General features: G+C 41.1%; 1 protein-coding gene across 1 annotated transcript; it reads right to left on the reverse strand.

The window, feature by feature from the left end:
- Nucleotides 1–10,858: 10,858 nt before the first annotated feature.
- Nucleotides 10,859–11,776, reverse strand: LOC129104528 (olfactory receptor 6N2-like). Its single transcript, XM_054615248.1, has one exon. The coding sequence runs from the start codon at nucleotides 11,774–11,776 to the stop codon at nucleotides 10,859–10,861; it is 918 nt and encodes a 305-aa protein (XP_054471223.1).
- Nucleotides 11,777–18,224: the final 6,448 nt, after the last annotated feature.

Genomic DNA, 18,224 nt, shown 5'->3' on the forward strand with positions numbered 1-18,224 from the left:
GGCTGAAGGGACACAGGGGGAATAGCCCAACAAAGCAGGAGAGCTGGGAGATAGAGGTTTGGCACAGACCACAGGCTTTGGGTGGGTTAGCCAGGAATATGCCCCACGGTATTGTGGCCATCTGCACCATTATTGCTGCCATAGACCCCAAAAGTTGATTTGGAGCTACTGAGGCCAGATTGAGGAATAAAAAAGTAGATCTAGTGAATAAATTAATTAATTAACCTTTCCCACATAGAAAATAAGTACAGGGAGCATCTAAAGATCCAGCAGTTGTTGCAACAGGAACTGCTGTGGTAGTCAAGGAGCTGATTGTGGAGCTTTACAAAAGAACATCCAACTAACTGGATGCTACTTTGAAAGCAAATCAGTGGATTGAACAGATTCAACCTCGTCAATTGCTGTTATGTAGTGACTCATTCAATCCAGTGTATTGGGTCCATTAAACCCTGCTAGCAATAGACAGAGAAACAAGGAGTGGCAGTGCCGTCACTTTGTCATTCAGAGCAGCAAAAGGTTGACAAGTGGTTAAAAAAGAGAAAGGAAACAATTTAAAGCCGAAGGAAAAAGTACTGGGAGCAGGAGAATATGGCACTATAATGTAATATAGCAACATATCTGATGTTGGCCTCAATAAAACCCCAATGAAGAAGAAGATTGCTACTGCAGGCCATTTTTTGTCTTTGTTTGGTCAGGTCAGTCTCTCTCAGTTATTTTTCAGTTAACGTAAGTAGGAAGTTGTATCACTAGGTTTGGAAACAAAGACCACTCCCCATACACCTCCCATTTCCTCCACACAAAAGTATTTAAGCAGAACCAATCAGTTCCCTTGCCCTTTGACTCAGTTTTCACATCCTTATCCCTCAAAAAAAAAACCTTTTCTTTTTTCTCTGTCCATCATCTCTCTCCATTACCATCATACCAGGACCCTATTTACCCTCCTCATTGCTTCACCATTCTTCCCCCAGTCCCTCTATCCATCTACCCACAACGATTCATCCCTCATCACCTTTTTCCCTTCATTCTTTGACCCCCATCCCTTCATCCCTTAACCTCCTTCAGGACTCTAAACCCAATCCTCCTCTATCATCTTGACTCCCCTCCAATTGATGTTATTGGTGTGTTATTTGTTAATGAACAGTTTACATGTCAACTTTGATATCATTGTGCTAACCTCTTCCCAAAACGCAGACTCCCTGACAATCCCATGACATTTGATCAATATATGTTTTCACCAGTTGATGATCTGTATATCTAGATTAAGTTTGATATTATTTTGTAATCTGCTCCAGTTATAAGAGGAATTAAGAAGAAAATACGGTATATCTTTACTCTAAAGTGTGCCAACCAACTACAACTTGTACACCATTTTGAGTTTGGGAGGACATTCCATATTTTAGTAAAATAGCTAATAGGTAATATACTATATGCAGGGAGCAAACACCTCTGTTGTAAATAGACACACAAAGAAAATTGTGTTAGGTTCAAACAATTTTTTAATCTTCAAATCTTTTGACTTTGACATAAATAACTGTGTGGAGTCATTTCTCTGTGTGAAGTCATTTCTCATGCCACTGAGGGGAGAGAAAAGGCTTTACACCAGATAAAACACTGCAATTACGGAACAGAGAGAAGTGAAAATTATATATCAGTAGGAACTTTATTTGTTTTTTGACACAGACAAAACTTTTGTTGTCAATCACCAATGTTTAACTAATCTCTGCAATGGGGCGCTAAGATGTAGTAGTTTTCTTTATCCCACATTTAAGCCTTTATATTCAGCCATCTAACATATACAGTAACAGTTGAGAATATTGTAGATTTGGAGAGGCAGAGCATGCTAGTCCAAGTCACACGTCCTTCCTCGGGTCCAGAAGTCTTTGACAGAAATATTGATTTTTTTCATCTGGAATAAATGAAAGGTGTCCACCACGCGGCTCATACCACGGCTGCGCACTAAAAAAAGTATGCTGAAGATATACACAAAAGACACACAAAACAGTAGCCTCTAAAAGCCTTTTGGTAGTTTAGATTGGAAACCGGAACCTTTAACTGCAGTGCAAGATCAGCTGACCAGCAGTATCATAATGCACACATTGTCCATTGCATCCTTTCTGTTTTCACTTCAAAAAACAAAAAAGTAGTTTCTCATTATTCTTTCCAACTTCTTGGTGCTATTAGTAGCAGTGGAGAAAGTGAAACTGTTTCACCCTTTCATCTAATGTTCTCATCGCACACCGCTGGTACCATGCTGCTTTTAAATGGGCCTGACATGAGCCTCTGTCCCCCACTTTGTTCCGGTTTCAGTGGAACATTGTTTATAACTATCAGCCAGCTCTGTCAAAAAACAATGAATACATTACCCCTGTACACAGACAGAGACAAAATAAAAGAAACACAGGGGACCAGCTTCAACCAGATGGCAAGGTAACTTGAGGTTAGGGTTTACCAATCATTTATTTATTTATTCATCTTTATTGTATAAAAAAAGACCTAATAGAATAAATAATTGATGTTAGGCTCAAACCATTTTTAAAATCTTCAAATTGTTGGACTTTTTGCAAACATATCTGTGTGAAATTCCATATTTTGGTAAAAATGATTAATGGATAATCTACCATATGCAGGGAGCAAACACCTCTGTTGTAAATAGAGACAGAAAGAAAAAACATGGTAGGTTCAAACCATTTTTTTCAAATCTTCAAATCTTTTGACTTCTCGCAAACGTAACTGTATGAGGTCATTTCTCTGTATGAAGTAATTTGTCATTCAACCGAGGGGAGAGAAAAAGGCATTACACCAGTTCAAAGACTGTAATTACGGAACAGAGAAAAGTGAAAATTACATATCAGTAGGAACTTAACTTGTTTTTAGACACAGACCAAACTTTTGTTGTCAGTCATCAGTGTTTAACTATTCTCTGCATGGGGCGCTAAGTTACAGTAATTTCCTTTATCCCACACTTTAACCATTATATTTCAGCCATTTACCTTAAATATATTAGAATATTGCAGGTTAGGAGAGGCAGAGCATGCTAGTCCAAGCCATACGTTCTTGAACAAAAAAAACCCAGGGCACCAGCTTCAACCAGATGTCGAGGTAACTTGAAGTTAGGGTTTACCAATAATTTACACCATTTAAGGAAAGTGATTTATATATCGTTATTGTATAAATAGAATAAAGAATTGTTTGAAAAATGTAAGTGCTGGTTTACATGATGAGTCACAACTACACTTGGGGGCAAATTTTAAAAGAATTGGACAGCATTTGAAGCTGCAGCACCTTTGCAAATAAGACGAAAAGAAAATCTCATAACTGCGCAGCCAAGAAAATAGTGTCTTGATGCTCCTGTGCTTTTTGCACTTATTTTTATCAAATTTGATTATATGCATTCATTTAGTGAAAAATTGCTCCCTTTCTTTGTTAAGGAGCTTCATAGCAAAAACAGTCCAATTCACAAAGATCAGGTCAAATAGACCCACACAGTTATGGAGAAATTATTAGTACTTCTGCTTAAACTCATTTATTTATAATTGTATTGGGTTGCAATGACATTTATGTATTGAAGAATAATTTTGGTTTACAATAATGCAGCTGGGAGTGAGATCGGCTTGTATAAGGAATGGAGAATGGTGAAAGAAGATGATTAAGGCTTAATTGCACATTGTAGACATGAAGGGAAACCGGTTAAGGACATCTCATTGAGTCCTCCAGTCATTGTAGTTGTGGCCTGAAAAAGAACAATCAAATGAGAGCTATTCATAAGAAGGGATACAGGATGTATAATGGAGGGTGAGATTAAGGTAATAGTAGGTAAAATGCAAAAAGGGTCGAAAATAATTTTCTCTACCATGGCAGAACAATCTTTTGCATCCTCAATTGTTGTTTTTCAAGAAGATTTCTTGTCAATAGACATCACAACCTCTGCTCCCTCTCTCTGTCTGTTCGTCTTCACTTTTCCTTTTCTTTGCCAGAAATAATGATGAGTATGGTGAAGGTTGTGAATGATCTTCTAAACATTATTGAATCCTCTGATGGATGTCTGAAAACTTCCCAGACAAGATTTTCTTTTCTGCCACAAAAATACACGCTTATTTCACAGTGCTCCGTTAATAACTGTATCATTTTCATTGAAGTAGCAAATTAATTTCCTGGTAAATAGTTATGCTAATTTATATTCTAGGAATAATAAATGTATTGCTTCAACAGCTCTTTTTCGGATGCTACCTTCTTGAAAACATGTTCAAAGCAGAGGGATAATCGGCCCACTGTAATTAAAACAACAAACTCTCTCTCCCTCAGTTTCCCTCCCACTGCACTTGAAGGACTACAAAGAAGAATTATAGTTGTTTCAGATAAAAATGGAGGCAGAAAAATAGAAAGGACAAATGAGGGAATAGATGAGTATCAGCGTTAAGATGAGCTCCAGCTGCAGCAACAAGTGGCTCACAAGGAGGAACTCCTAAAGCTACAGGCAGAGAAGAAAGACACAAAAATCCAATAATTAAAATCTGGTAAAATGACTTTCCATCAAATGAAAAGCAGAATGTTAACTGTATTTCCACAGTGGCCGGTTTAAGCACAGAGAAACTCTACTATGGAAATAACATTTATTCCACTACTTTAGTGATGAATTCAGATGTGTTGATATAAAAAAAAGTAAGCAAAAAAAGTAGGCTACCCTATTGACTGAAATAATAATCAATAAGGTAGTTTTTATTATTTTTTTCACTGCCAGCAAATCTGATGCAAGGTCCAAAATCAAAAAAAAACTGTTCTCTCATTATGTTACAATTTCCCAACAGCTCCCCACTGAAGACGAATATATTTTGAAACGGTTTAAAATGTTTAATTCAATTCTTCTAAAAAAGGCTAAGTCGTTTCTCCAAACATCTGGGCACTTTAAGCAAACGTTACCCAAAAATGAGTGAATGGTGCTGTTGTTAGGGACTTTTTTAAGCCAATGGATTTACACAAATTTGGTGCTCTAGTGAGTTTGCGTTTGCCCATGTTTATCAGAATAACGGAACATATTTCTGGGAACATAGTGTGACTCACTGGTGTATACTTAATAGTTTCTGGACAACAATGGAGCTATATGTAGACCTTTAGAGGCAATACAGTGAACACTCAGGCTGTGCTCGCTCTGCATGGTAGAGTTTCAGAGCTATTGAGTAAAAAATTAATTATTTTCAGCATTTCGTCATCTCACCTTCAATGCTCACAGCTTTATAGACCCAGAGAAAAAGGTTGCATTGTGCAATAGTCTAAGTTTGCGTTTTCTTAAAAGCTTTAGCATTTGAATTACGTGCAGAAACGGGTCATTTCGTCAAACAGCAGCAATCTTTCTTTCAAAAAGCTTTAATTCCTGTTGTGTTTCACTTGGACGATGTAAAGCATTGTGTCAATCATAATGTCTTCTTTAATTCAGAGTTGTTGTTTGCTTTGCTTTGGCCCTATGTACTTAATTGGTCCTCTAGAGCAGTGGTTCTCAACCTTTTTTCAGTGATGTACCCCCTAGGAAATACTTTTTCAACCAAGTACCACCTAACCAGCGCAAAGCATTTTTGGTTGAAAAAAAGATGTAATACTAAGCGCTCTGCCATCAGTGTCTGATTTATTAAACTGTCAACACTGACGATTGCATTGTTGCATTGAATTCAGTTTATGAACTTACACTTATATTTTATTAAATATTTATTAAATAACTATTTTTAAAGGATTTTTGAATGGATGCTAATTTTAAATATATATTTTTAAAATCTCACGTACCCCCTGGAGTGCCTTCATGTACCCCCAGGGGCACATGTACCCCCATTTGAGAACCACTGCTCTAGAGGATGGATGGGATATGGAGGACTGACCCTTGCTACAGCAATTATCTCTGGAAAAGAGAGTCCAGTTTTCTGTCCGTCAGTGTGCTCTTTCTTTCTTTCTTTCTTTCTTTCTTTCTTTCTTTCTTTCTTTCTTTCTTTCTTTCTTTCTTTCTTTCTTTCTTTCCCTCTTGTGGAGTGGTGACAGCTGAATGGTTGAATCATGTTCTAGAACAGCAGGGGCTTACTTCAGTGGGGTATATATGAGTTACAGAACTTCTATCAACATATGTGTCATGGTAGAACATTTTAATTTGACATACAGCAACAGTAAAAAAGATAATGAAGATATGATAAGGAAGAGTATAACACTTTCATTGAGAAGCAAGACATGTGCAAGTGGTTAATGTGCATATTGTAGTCAATTGTACTTACTCTTTTGAACATATGTGTCAAAACATATGCAATGTGATTGAATAAATTAGTAATTCAAATCTGGTCATTTCATGGACAACAAACTAACCGGAAAATAATAATTCTCATTCAAGACTTGAGCCAAAGCAAATGAGAACAACTGCAAATGCCATTCAGTGATGTTTCAGTAATTGTAGAAGGCCCCATTTGATAAACCTGCCAACACTGTATGAAAAAAAATTCAGACCGGAATGAATGAGTGATTAGCATAATTATTGTGGCTTCATTCAGACATTAATTATTAGCTTGAAATACCAGCAGAGTGCTGCGATATGTAATTTTCCTAAATACTGAATCCATTACTGGTGTACAATATGTTGCAAATGGCACATGTACGTGATCGGACAGAATGGAGAGATGTGTCAAAAAAAGAAGCAATGCACAAACAACGTTTTGGTCATTTCATGTGCTGCTGAAAAGAGTTCAAAGCCAAGATATACAGTAATTCACCGCAGTTCCTTTGCCACAGACAGGATAGAATTTGTGCAGTGTGAAATGAAGAGATAAAGCCAGCAGAAAAGAAGAGAGTCAAGTAGGAGTCAATTGGTGAATATGCTGGCACAAAGGAAAGTGAAGTGATCTGGGTAAGATATTCAGGGAAAACAAGGGATAAGATTACGTTGTACCTCGATATCACGAGACAGAAGGACTATACATCATCTAAAAATCCATCTTTTCAGGCTTTAAGTTATGTCTTTGTGTCCGATAGAATAGCATCAGTTATATCAGAGCTGGAGAGCATTTCTTTTAGCGAAGGGCAAATAACGGCACTGAAGGCTTTTCTCGGGGGTAAAGATGTTTTCACTCTTTTACCGAAAGACTCCGATAACAGTTTAATTCACCGATGGTTCTTCCAACCACCTGCCAAGTATTTTTTGGAAGTGCCTGTCCTTTTTCAAACATTTTACCTGTGACTGCTACCTGTTTCCCTGTGACGGCTTCTCAAACCTGTTGACCTGCAATTACATTTTCTAGGAAAATGTCTGCTTGCATAAGATATTATATGATTTGACCAAATAGAGAGGAATAACAATAAGCCAGAGTATAATAGCTGGAAAGATGCAGTAAGTGAGATAAACGAAGATCACATCAAAATAGAAAGAACATTACATATGAATATTTTTTACTGGACATATTTTGGATATATTTGAATGCTGGCACACCATCAGAAGTCTCATGTATATGCTTTCATGTAGATTGAATGATGTGTGGGTAGAGAGCAGCATTCAGTTGCACCCCGAAGGTTCATGTGGGAAGCCTGAAAGATAAGAATGGAGGCTGTTTTACCAGAGTATTAATGCCATGTATTGGAATTACATGTTAAACAACCTCGGTAGAATGTTCAGTTGTTTTTTTCAATGTGCATATTAATGTTTGTGTGGAACTTTGTACTTGTGTCTCTTGATATCACTGAGCCAGACTTAAATCATGTAATTGAGCGATTTAAATATGTTCCATGACAAATAAGGGTGTTTCATATAAATTAACAATTAATCAAAATAAACTTACATGGGATTTGCAAAGGTAACCCCGCCTTAAAAGACCCATCACCATCAATCAAAGTACAAACTAACTGTATCTCAACATCAACTGAGGTCTCTGAGACCCCACATAGAAGAAGTGTATACTTTTCTGACGGCGACTTCTGAAACACAACATGTTAACAATACATTCTCATTAAAAATGGAGAAAATAACATATGGAGGGGATAAAACACTGTTAATTAACACTGTTCAGCAATATCACATGTTCTGTATACGCTTCAAATACTGTGGGACAGCTTCACACTTTTTATGTCTGCATTTTGCATTTAAGAGAAAATGATGTATGTAACGTTTTAAGGACTTTTCCCATTCGAATCAGGAGCACTGACTGAGAGAGTTGAATTCATCAGTAATATGTCCTGGCGTCGGCTGGCACCGTGTGGTGACACTAAAGCAGTGCATGTGGTTACCATAAACCTCTTCATTGCTTGTTTAGGGTTGGATTAGTTGGATTGGTTACACCTTTTGCAGCACAGTTCTTCAGGGGAAACTTTACAGAGGTCAGGGGTCATATTCAAAACTGAGGCCCCTACCATTGTCTGATAAGCAACCCGGCTTTCCTCAATCACACTGTTAGTACCTTCTTAATATGGTGTCAAATCTACCTATCACCTAGAGAGCTGTGTGGATATACAGAGGAATCTCAGCTTGATGTAAACAAAACTACAACCTTTCCAAAATATATCTGTAATCTGAGTTTTCCTGTAAAGGGATGCTCCAAAGTCAACATCCTGTTTGGAAAACAGGAAGGAGGAATGTTGGTTTAGAGGAAAAGGGATCAGAGTAATTAGAGACTCTTTTCTTCTTATATTGTTCTCGTCTTTACCTCTGGACCAGTTCAGTGAGCTGGCCCCCACTCAGTGCATCATAGTTTTGATCAGAGGTTGTTTTATTATGCATAGTATTTTTCGGGGAGCTGTCTGTTTTACTACTATACAGTCATAAAGATTAGAAGAGGGTTAACAAAAACCGAAAGTATAATCATGAATCCACACAGTTTACCTCTTGGAAAATTCACCAGAAATATAAACATCAATGTGAAGTCATTGATATATGATTATTTTTCTCCATAAAGGATGAAATACCCTTAAATGCAAGACTTGGATATTACAATGGTGTGCACTTTAAAGAATATTCTAGCCGACTACTACAAAGTAGAAACGGTCAAATATTCACATATTTCAGCAGTTCTTTTTAAGCTCATTAAATTTTGTCACTTTTTGAGTGCAGCCTGCACATACAAATTTGACTGTTTATAAATAAGATTGCTCCTGAGTCTTTTTTTGGTCTGAAATACAAATAGTGTGTGAAAGGTCAAAGTTACTGTAAAATAAACGTAAGCGGTCACAGCCTAGTAAGGAATGATGTATGAGATGCAGAGGGCTTTTAACTAACTCCAGTGTAAACCCATCCGCCCCATTATTAGACGCTCAAAGTAATGGTTAATTGTTAATTGCAAGAAGCCCTTGCTCAGGGGACTGAAGTTCATATCCCGCGTTGAGTGATTTTCAGGTGATATATGTTTCTTAAGGAAATTAAAATGAGTTTTTATTATTTTCCATGGATTAATGTGCATTATATTTTCCTAATCTTCATTTAATGATTGTATATGTTCTTTGGTTTGTGAGAAGATGTTTTCAGGTCTCGCCAGACAGTTGTTGGAATGCAAAGTTTTTTATCATTGCTGTGGTGGTTGCTATGGGGCGTTGCTAACCCACCAAGCTTCCATGTTGTTTGAATCTTTGTCAAAGGCAATAGTTAAGAGCAATGTGTGTGTGTAAGTTTGATTATAGCATGTAGAGGGAAAATGATTGAAGTGTAAACATCATCCATTGCCCCCCCCCCCTTTATCTTTACAGGGTTGTGAAAGAAAGCCCTACACAGATCACCAATCAAGCAGCAAAGCTGGAAAGAGACAAAATCAAAACAACACACACACACACACACACACACACACACACACACACACACACACACACACACACACACACACACACACACACACACACAGTAGTCCCCTTTGGACTTTTATCCCTAGAGAATAGTGGATGTTCAAATGCTTTATCAAAAAGCATGTACCTACTATAGGTACAAGCTGTCCCCAAATAGTTTTTGTTCACTAGCTTTGAATACATAAGCAAAATGAAGAAGGACCTCACATTGGTCTTTTACATGAGGCCTCCAAATCATTAAAACCACCCATGATCACATGTGAATTGCTGTTCACTTGTGCTTTTTCATATAGATTGATCCCTTTCGAGATTTCACAGTGGTGGACGCCACCCATAACTTGTACTTGTGTTAATGTTCACCTCTACACTGAACATGCTGCTCTGAAATGGATGTTTCCCTTTAAAGAGCCTGAAAGACAAATGACTCGATGGAGGAATAATGATGAAATAATAAGTTGACAGAAACAACAGTTAGTTCAATCGAAAAATTTTATTATACATTTTCAAGAACACTGTCTCTCAGCGCAAAAAACTACAATTTTACTCAGATACACATAAATCAGAAACATGCACATGCTCTTGCTTTCAAGGTTTTTCATCTAAAATATTGACATCCTCCTCCATAACATGTCAACCACTGCTGGACCACAACTCACTGCTCTACATATATTATTATACTTATATAAAGTTAACTTATCTGTATTTAGTATTGTATTGTGTTGCTGCAACACTGTATTGCCCTCCAGGTATTGATAAAGGCTCGTCTCATCTGATTGTATGCCTATTTGAGGGCTATTATACACTTTAGTAATACACTAAACGACAATGGTCATGTCATTACATGACTTAAAAATTGATGATTAAGTTTTGCTTCTCTGTTAGACTTAACCATAACCTTTGTTTTTTTTTTTAAAATGAAGTGAATTGTTCAGTAATTATCAATAAATTGTTCAAGTGGAAGATTCTCTGTACGTTATTGTTTAAAAAACAAGTCTTAAAATGTTCAATGTAATCCGATCTCTGCATAATTATGACACAAAATGACGACTGTACAACAGTTATTAGTGTGAATACATTAGACCATTTTGCAGAACAGCCTCTTGAGGTGTTTATAAATTTCTTTCATTTTTAGTCCATAAATGATTGGATTTAATAGAGGTTGATATATTACTAATTGCAAAGCCATTATAAAACGTATAATTATGGGAAAATCCTGTTCCAGTCGAGCAAGAAGTACATCATACATAGTTAAACAGAGAAAGTTGATTAGAACCAGCAGATGGGGTAAACAGGTCTGTGCAGCTTTTCTCCTGACTCCTCTACATCGGTACGATATCACAAGTATCCTGCTGTATGTAAAAAGTATGAAGAGCACAGGGAGACATATAGCACTCACAAAAACAAACAAGCCATAAATATTCACCACGCCTGACCTCACACAGTGAAGGTTTTGAACTGTGCTGTTGCAATTTATTCCTTTCAAAATAAAGTGACAGATTTTTTCCTTTGCACTCAATAACATTGCTACTGAAACCTGACAAGCAGGCAGAATCCAAGCAACAATCAGCAAAATATTAGCAGTTGTTTTTCTCATGATGGTTGGATATTGCAGAGGGTTACATATAGATACATATCTATCATAAGCCATGACCGACAACAGGAAGAATTCCGAACAGCCTAGAGAGTAATATATAAACCACTGGAAGAGACAGGCTGGATAAGATATGATCTGTTTTTCTGATAAAAAGTCAATCAAAAGCTTTGGGTAGATAGTAGTGCTGAAAACAACAGAGTTGATTAACAAGGCTGCAATGAAAATGTACATTGGCTCATGGAGGGATTTGTTAATCATTATGATGCCCACAATAGTGAAATTACTGCTAATTATTAAAATATACGCTGTAAACATAATCACAAAATAAAGATATCTATATTTCTGCACTTCCACATGCCCACCAAAAGTTATATATGTCACATTTAATGTATTATCCATTAATGATATATCAAATGAAATGATAAAAAAAAATGATCAGCTCATGTAACCAGCACTAGATTGTCTTATTCAGTCTTCAGTACCTGACCTTGATATGCACTGGTGTGACCCGGCAAACACAGGAACTTGAAAGTGATATGTTTTAGTGGGTGGGATGTTTTTATCAGACTACCTCACCCTCCATGGATCTCATTAAACAACTTGTTTTTAAGAGGCCTGAACTCATAGAAGTTAATGGACTTTGTTCGCTTGGGTTATATCTTTCTTTGCACCATAACATCTTATCACAACAAGATTCTAACTTTATTTCCTTGTGCATTTACCATTTTGTTGGAGCACCTGTGGTTTTTGTAATGAATTTTCCATCAAGCAGTATATCTAAACATCCTAATTAATCTATAGCTGTTTGGGGCCTTTTTAGTTCTGAGTCCCATAATCAGGTAGCCTACCTTGCTGTCCGGTAAAGTTTGCCAGTGAACTACACTGTAGGCCAATTTCACCTGTGTTTTAGACCTTGAGTAGCCTTGTCTTGGGTGTTTTACACAAGTATGTCATGGCAGATGTATTAGTCCGGCGGAAGGAAGCACAGTTTTCAGTTGTTTTGAGAAAGCTGCAAGCAGCAACACCACAGGCCAGTGATTCAGCTTGTTCTAAACAGGCAAGGTTTGAATGAGCACTGCACTAGTAAGACTAAAACTATTTAAATTAGGAGAGAATACACTTAGGATGAATAATTATGAAAATTTTCATCCAACATGCATGGAGATGAATAGTGAAGAGTCTTTGGCGATTACACTCCATGGTAACGTAGTATATTGAAGGGTTTATGCTGAGTCTAGACAGTAGTGGTGTTGGTAAATGGAATTGCTGATGATTCTATGATGGGATGAGGGTACTTGACATTAGAAGGAAGGTTGCATTAGTTTGTACTGAAATGGCAATTTACAGCAGCTGAGATGAGAACAGGTTTTAAATCTGACAGCAACGATGTGATTGGCTCTGGGAGATCATGGTATAATCTGGTTGGTTATTTTAAGAGTGAACACCAATAATCAGCTGATTAGAGTATAAATCGAACATAGAGGGAGACAGAGAGATTTGTGAATGACTGAGTGTAAAAAGAGTCTCCCTGACAACCGACAGGACCTAAATAACACGTATGTGTTTGGATTTCAATAGTTATTTAATAAAACATAATATTAAACACAAAAAAACCCCAAGGTAGTAAGGAAGTAACTACAGCAACATTGTATCAATATATGTCATTCATATAGTATCCTTATATGTCATAGCCCCGTGTCACACCCACACTCACAAACATCACACATCTCTCAGATTCAAGGCTCCACCGTCATGGAGACGTTACGGAGTGGGTCAACAAGCCCTCTTCCCAGAAATTGTCAACATATTAGGTAATATTTAGTTGAACCAAAAGGAGGACGCGTACATGCACATGTACACACACATGACAGTAATATAAAATATAACGAGTCTAAATGTCAGCTGTGATAACTTGATCATGTAGAAAGTTTTTAAATAACTTCAGAAATGATCCATCACATTGTTCAATCTCAAGGAACAATTTTTAATATTAAATAGTAGAGAGATTCTTTACGGGTTTATTATGGAAATAAGTACATTAAATACCGTTCAAGAATTCACATTTCTTCATGACCATTTCAGAAGAAATGCCTGTACTTTAGCAATCTGTGTTAAAACATCTACTCATTTAGCTTCTAATACATTACATTAGTTTGAAGCGTGCAGTTTTTGGGTAGTTGGATTCCACTCAAGCTACAGTGACATCATATACGATCAAACAGGAAAAACTGATTAAAACCAAAAGGTGGGGTAAACAGGTCTCTGCAGCTTTTTTTCTTACTTCTTTACAACTCTTATAGGTTATTATGAATATTTTTGTGTATGTAAAAAATATGAAGAGTATAGGCAGAACTTCAAGATCTAATGAAGTAACAAAGCCAAATATAGTGATAACTCCTGATGTTACACATTGGAGTCTGTAAATTGCATTGTTACAAAATATTCCTTTTAAATTAAAGTTACACAGTTTTGTTTCAGCGCTCAGTATTGTTGGGACTGCAATATGACAAGCAGGCAGAAGCCATGCAAAAAAAAGGATAATAATAACCGTGTTTTTTCTCATTATAGTTGGGTATTGTAGAGGTTTACATATAGACACATACCTGTCATAAGACATGGCTGACAACAGTAAGAATTCTGAACTGCCTACAGCGTAAAATAAATAAAACTGAAAGAGACAGGCTGAATAAGATATGATTGTTGTGGTCACAGCAGTTTGCTGTGTTTTTCCACCTCCTGGGTCTGCCACTCCTCCTGTCTGTCTCACTTCACACCTGGACCTGTTCTGCAATCATGCTCACCTGGTCTTCATCTCCAATCAACTCCCCTTCATAAACCCTTGGATTCCCTGCTGTCGGTGCCAGATCGTACTCCGCATTATGCCAGACCTTCCAGCGTTATCCCCCGGACTGATTTCCCGTTGCCGACCCTGCCTGCCTGTCTGGACTTACCTGCCTTGCCTGTGCCCCGGTCAACGACTCAGCCTTCTGTCCCCGACCCGGAGTTTAACCTCCGCTTCCTCTGATTTCTGTCTGCCTGATCCCCTGCCTGTTTCCCTCTGTGAGTCTTATCCTGCCTATCTGTATGCTGAGTTCTCTGCTTTAAATAAAGCGCCAGAACTGTATCCGTCTCCTGGTCGTCCTGCTTTTGGGTCCACACCACACACCGTGACAGAACGATCTGGCCAAGATGGACCCAGCGGACATTGACAGCATCCGCGGAGCTCTCGCCGCCCAAGGCACTCTGGTTGCTGAGCACAACAACGCCCTCCGGAACGCTATGGAAGCCTTTAAGAGTCTCGCTACCCGAGTCACACAGATGGGTGCACAATTGGACTTGCTGGCCCCCCTCGCCACATCGCCTCCACTGCCTGCGGCGCCTCCGCCTGCCCCCACTCTCTCGACACACCTGCCACGGGCTCGTGAGCCTCTCATTCCTGCCCCTGAGCGCTACGCTGGGGACATGGGTACGTGCAGAGCCTTTCTGATCCAGTGCTCCTTAGTTTTCAGTCAGCAGCCCCTCAGCTACCCCACTGACAGAGCTAGGATCGCTTTCGTTATTGGGTCACTTAAGGGCAATGCATTAGCATGGGCTTCAGCTTTATGGGAAAGTGATTCCCCAGTTAATGAAAACTTTGACCTTTTTGTAGCTGAAATGAGGAAGGTTTTTGATCACCCAGTGGAGGGAGGGGACGTTGCCAAGCGGCTTATTTCCTTGCGTCAGGGCTCCCGTAGCGTAGCCGAGTTCTCAGTCGAGTTCAGGACCTATGCAGCCAGGTCGGGCTGGAACGACAAGTCTCTACGTGGGCTTTTTATTTCCGGTCTTTGTGAGTCAATTAAAGATGAGCTGGCTACTAGGGAGGAGGCCGACACTCTCGACGAATTGATCTCCCTTTCCATTCGGCTGGATAATCGCCTACGTGAGCGGTGTAGGGAGAGGACAGGCAGTTCCGTGCCCCCGGCACTCGCTGCTTCACGTTTTCCACACTTCCCGAGAGCTGCTCTCTCTGCCCCCGTGACACGTGCTGTCACTGAAGAGGAGCCCATGCAGCTGGGGCGCACTCGCCTCACCCAAGCGGAGCGGCTTCATCGGATTAGGACCGGAGTGTGTCTATACTGTGCCCTGCCCGGGCATCTCATCTCCACCTGTCCGTCACTGCCAAAAGGACCGGGCTCAGCAGTGAGACTCGGGGCCCTGCTGAGCCACGCCCCTCCGTCCCCGTTCCTCTCTCTTCACGCTCGCTGCTGGATGCCACTCTTCTGTTCCTCGGTCATCCCCTTCCCGTATCGGTCCTTGTGGATTCGGGAGCGGATGAGAACTTCATCGACGCCGTTTTCGCATCTCAGGTTGGCATCATTTTAGAACAGTTACCCTCTCCCCTAAATGCTAACGCCTTAGATGGCCGCCACCTGGCCCTTATTACTCATCGTACTAAGCCCCTTGAATTAATTGTTTCTGGTAATCACCATGAAACACTTCAGTTTCATGTCATCCGGTCTCCCCTTTCTCCCCTGGTCCTGGGTCACCCCTGGCTCAAGCGGCACAACCCCCATTTCGATTGGTCTTCTGGCAAGGTGGTGAATTGGAGCACTTTCTGTCATTCCACCTGCCTTCAGTCTGCCCTGTCTCCAGCAGAGGGAGGTGTTTCCTCGCTCCATGTACCCCCCGACCTCTTCTTGGTTCCTCCAACCTATCATGACCTAGGAGAGGTGTTTAGCAAGTGTCGTGCGCTCACCCTGCCTCCTCATCGCCCCTATGACTGCCCCATTGATCTCCTCCCCGGCGCCCCTTTGCCCAGTAGTCGCCTGTATAACGTGTCCCGTCCTGAGAGGGAGGCCATGGAGAAGTACATCAAGGAGTCTCTTTCGGCCGGCATCATAAGACCCTCCTCTTCCCCTGTTGGTGCAGGTTTCTTTTTTGTCTCCAAGAAGGACAAGTCTCTTCGTCCATGCATCGACTTCAGGGGACTCAACAACATCACAATCAAGAACAAGTATGCCCTACCCCTCATCAGTTCCGCGTTCGAGCCACTGCAGGGCGCTACAGTCTTCTCGAAATTGGACCTACGCAATGCCTACCACCTGGTGCGTATCCGTGAAGGGGATGAGTGGAAGACTGCTTTTAACACCCCCCTCGGCCACTTTGAATACCTTGTCATGCCCTTCGGTCTCACTAATGCCCCTGCCGTGTTCCAGAACCTTGTAAACGACGTCCTCCGGGACTTTCTCAACCGCTCAGTTTTTGTCTATATAGACGACATACTTATTTTTTCTCGCAACCAGGAGGAGCACTGCCAGCATGTCCGACAAGTTCTTCAGCGGCTGTTGGAGAACAAACTATATGTGAAGGCCGAGAAGTGCGAGTTCAGTGTCACCTCTGTATCCTTCCTTGGGTTCATCATAGAGAGCGGACAAGTGAGGACCTGTCCTGAGAAGGTCAGTGCTGTGACAGACTGGCCCATTCCCAATTCTCGCAAGAAACTGCAGCAGTTTCTTGGGTTTGCAAATTTCTACCGGAGGTTCATCCGTAATTACAGCAGGGTTGCAGCCCCTCTCACTCGTCTCACCTCTCCTGCCCTCCCATTTGCCTGGACACCTGGGGCGGAGACTGCCTTCTCTGACCTCAAAAGACTTTTCTCGTCGGCCCCCATTCTCATCCAACCTGACCCCTCCAGGCAATTCATCGTGGAGGTCGATGCGTCTGACACGGGGGTGGGGGCGGTCCTGTCCCAGCGCTCTGCCTCTGACGAGAAGATTCACCCCTGCGCGTTCTTCTCTCGCCGGCTTGTACCTGCAGAGCGCAACTATGATGTGGGTAACAGAGAGCTGCTGGCTGTGAAACTGGCGTTGGAGGAATGGCGACATTGGCTTGAGGGGGCAGAACAACCGTTCGTGGTTTGGACCGACCACAAGAACTTGTCCTACATCCAGACAGCGAAGCGCCTGAATTCCCGCCAAGCCCGTTGGTCCCTGTTTTTTGGGCGCTTTAATTTCACCCTCACCTACCGTCCCGGTTCCCGTAACGTCAAACCTGACGCCCTCTCTCGTCAGTTCAACACTGAGAACGCACCGGCTCTCCCTGACACTATCCTCTCTCCTTCCTGCGTCAAGATCGCTGCCGTCACCTGGGAGATCGAGTCCCTCATCCGGGAGGCCCAAGTCACTGAACCAGATCCGGGTAACGGTCCTCCTAACCGTCTCTTCGTCCCCAGTGCGGTTCGCTCCCAAGTCCTGGTGTGGGGCCACACATCGCGCTTTGCCTGTCATCCGGGTGTGGTCCGCACCCTGTCCCTCCTGAAGAGGAACTTTTGGTGGCCAGCGATGGACGCTGACACCCGGGCGTTCGTGCTTGCCTGCACGGTTTGTGCTCGGGCCAAGTCTTCCCATCAAGCTCCTGCTGGTTTGTTACGTCCCCTTCCTGTTCCTGGTCGGCCCTGGTCTCACATCGGCCTTGACTTTGTGACTGGGCTTCCTCCTTCTAAGGGCCACACTGTTATACTAACTGTTGTTGACAGATTTTCGAAGGCAGTTCACTTCATTGCCCTTCCCAAGCTCCCAACTGCCACCGAGACTGCCCAGCTGCTTGTGCAGCATGTCGTCCGCCTCCACGGGATTCCCACTGACCTCGTCTCCGACCGTGGTCCCCAATTCATCTCCCAAGTTTGGAAGGCCTTCTGCCGAGCGCTTGGAGCCTCTGTCAGCCTGTCTTCAGGATACCAACCACAGACTAATGGGCAGGCTGAGAGAGCTAACCAGGACCTAGGAACCGCACTTCGTTGTGTGGCTGCGCGCAACCCCTCTGCGTGGAGCGACCATCTCTCCTGGATCGAGTATGCCCACAATTCCAT

Source organism: Anoplopoma fimbria, chromosome 16 (genome assembly GCF_027596085.1).
Source record: "Anoplopoma fimbria isolate UVic2021 breed Golden Eagle Sablefish chromosome 16, Afim_UVic_2022, whole genome shotgun sequence".
Lineage (NCBI taxonomy): Eukaryota > Metazoa > Chordata > Actinopteri > Perciformes > Anoplopomatidae > Anoplopoma > Anoplopoma fimbria.

Bases quoted from the DNA above. Each gene is read 5' to 3' on its own strand.
- LOC129104528 (XM_054615248.1), bottom strand. From the start codon at position 11,776: ATGGATAATACATTAAATGTGACATATATAACTTTTGGTGGGCATGTG.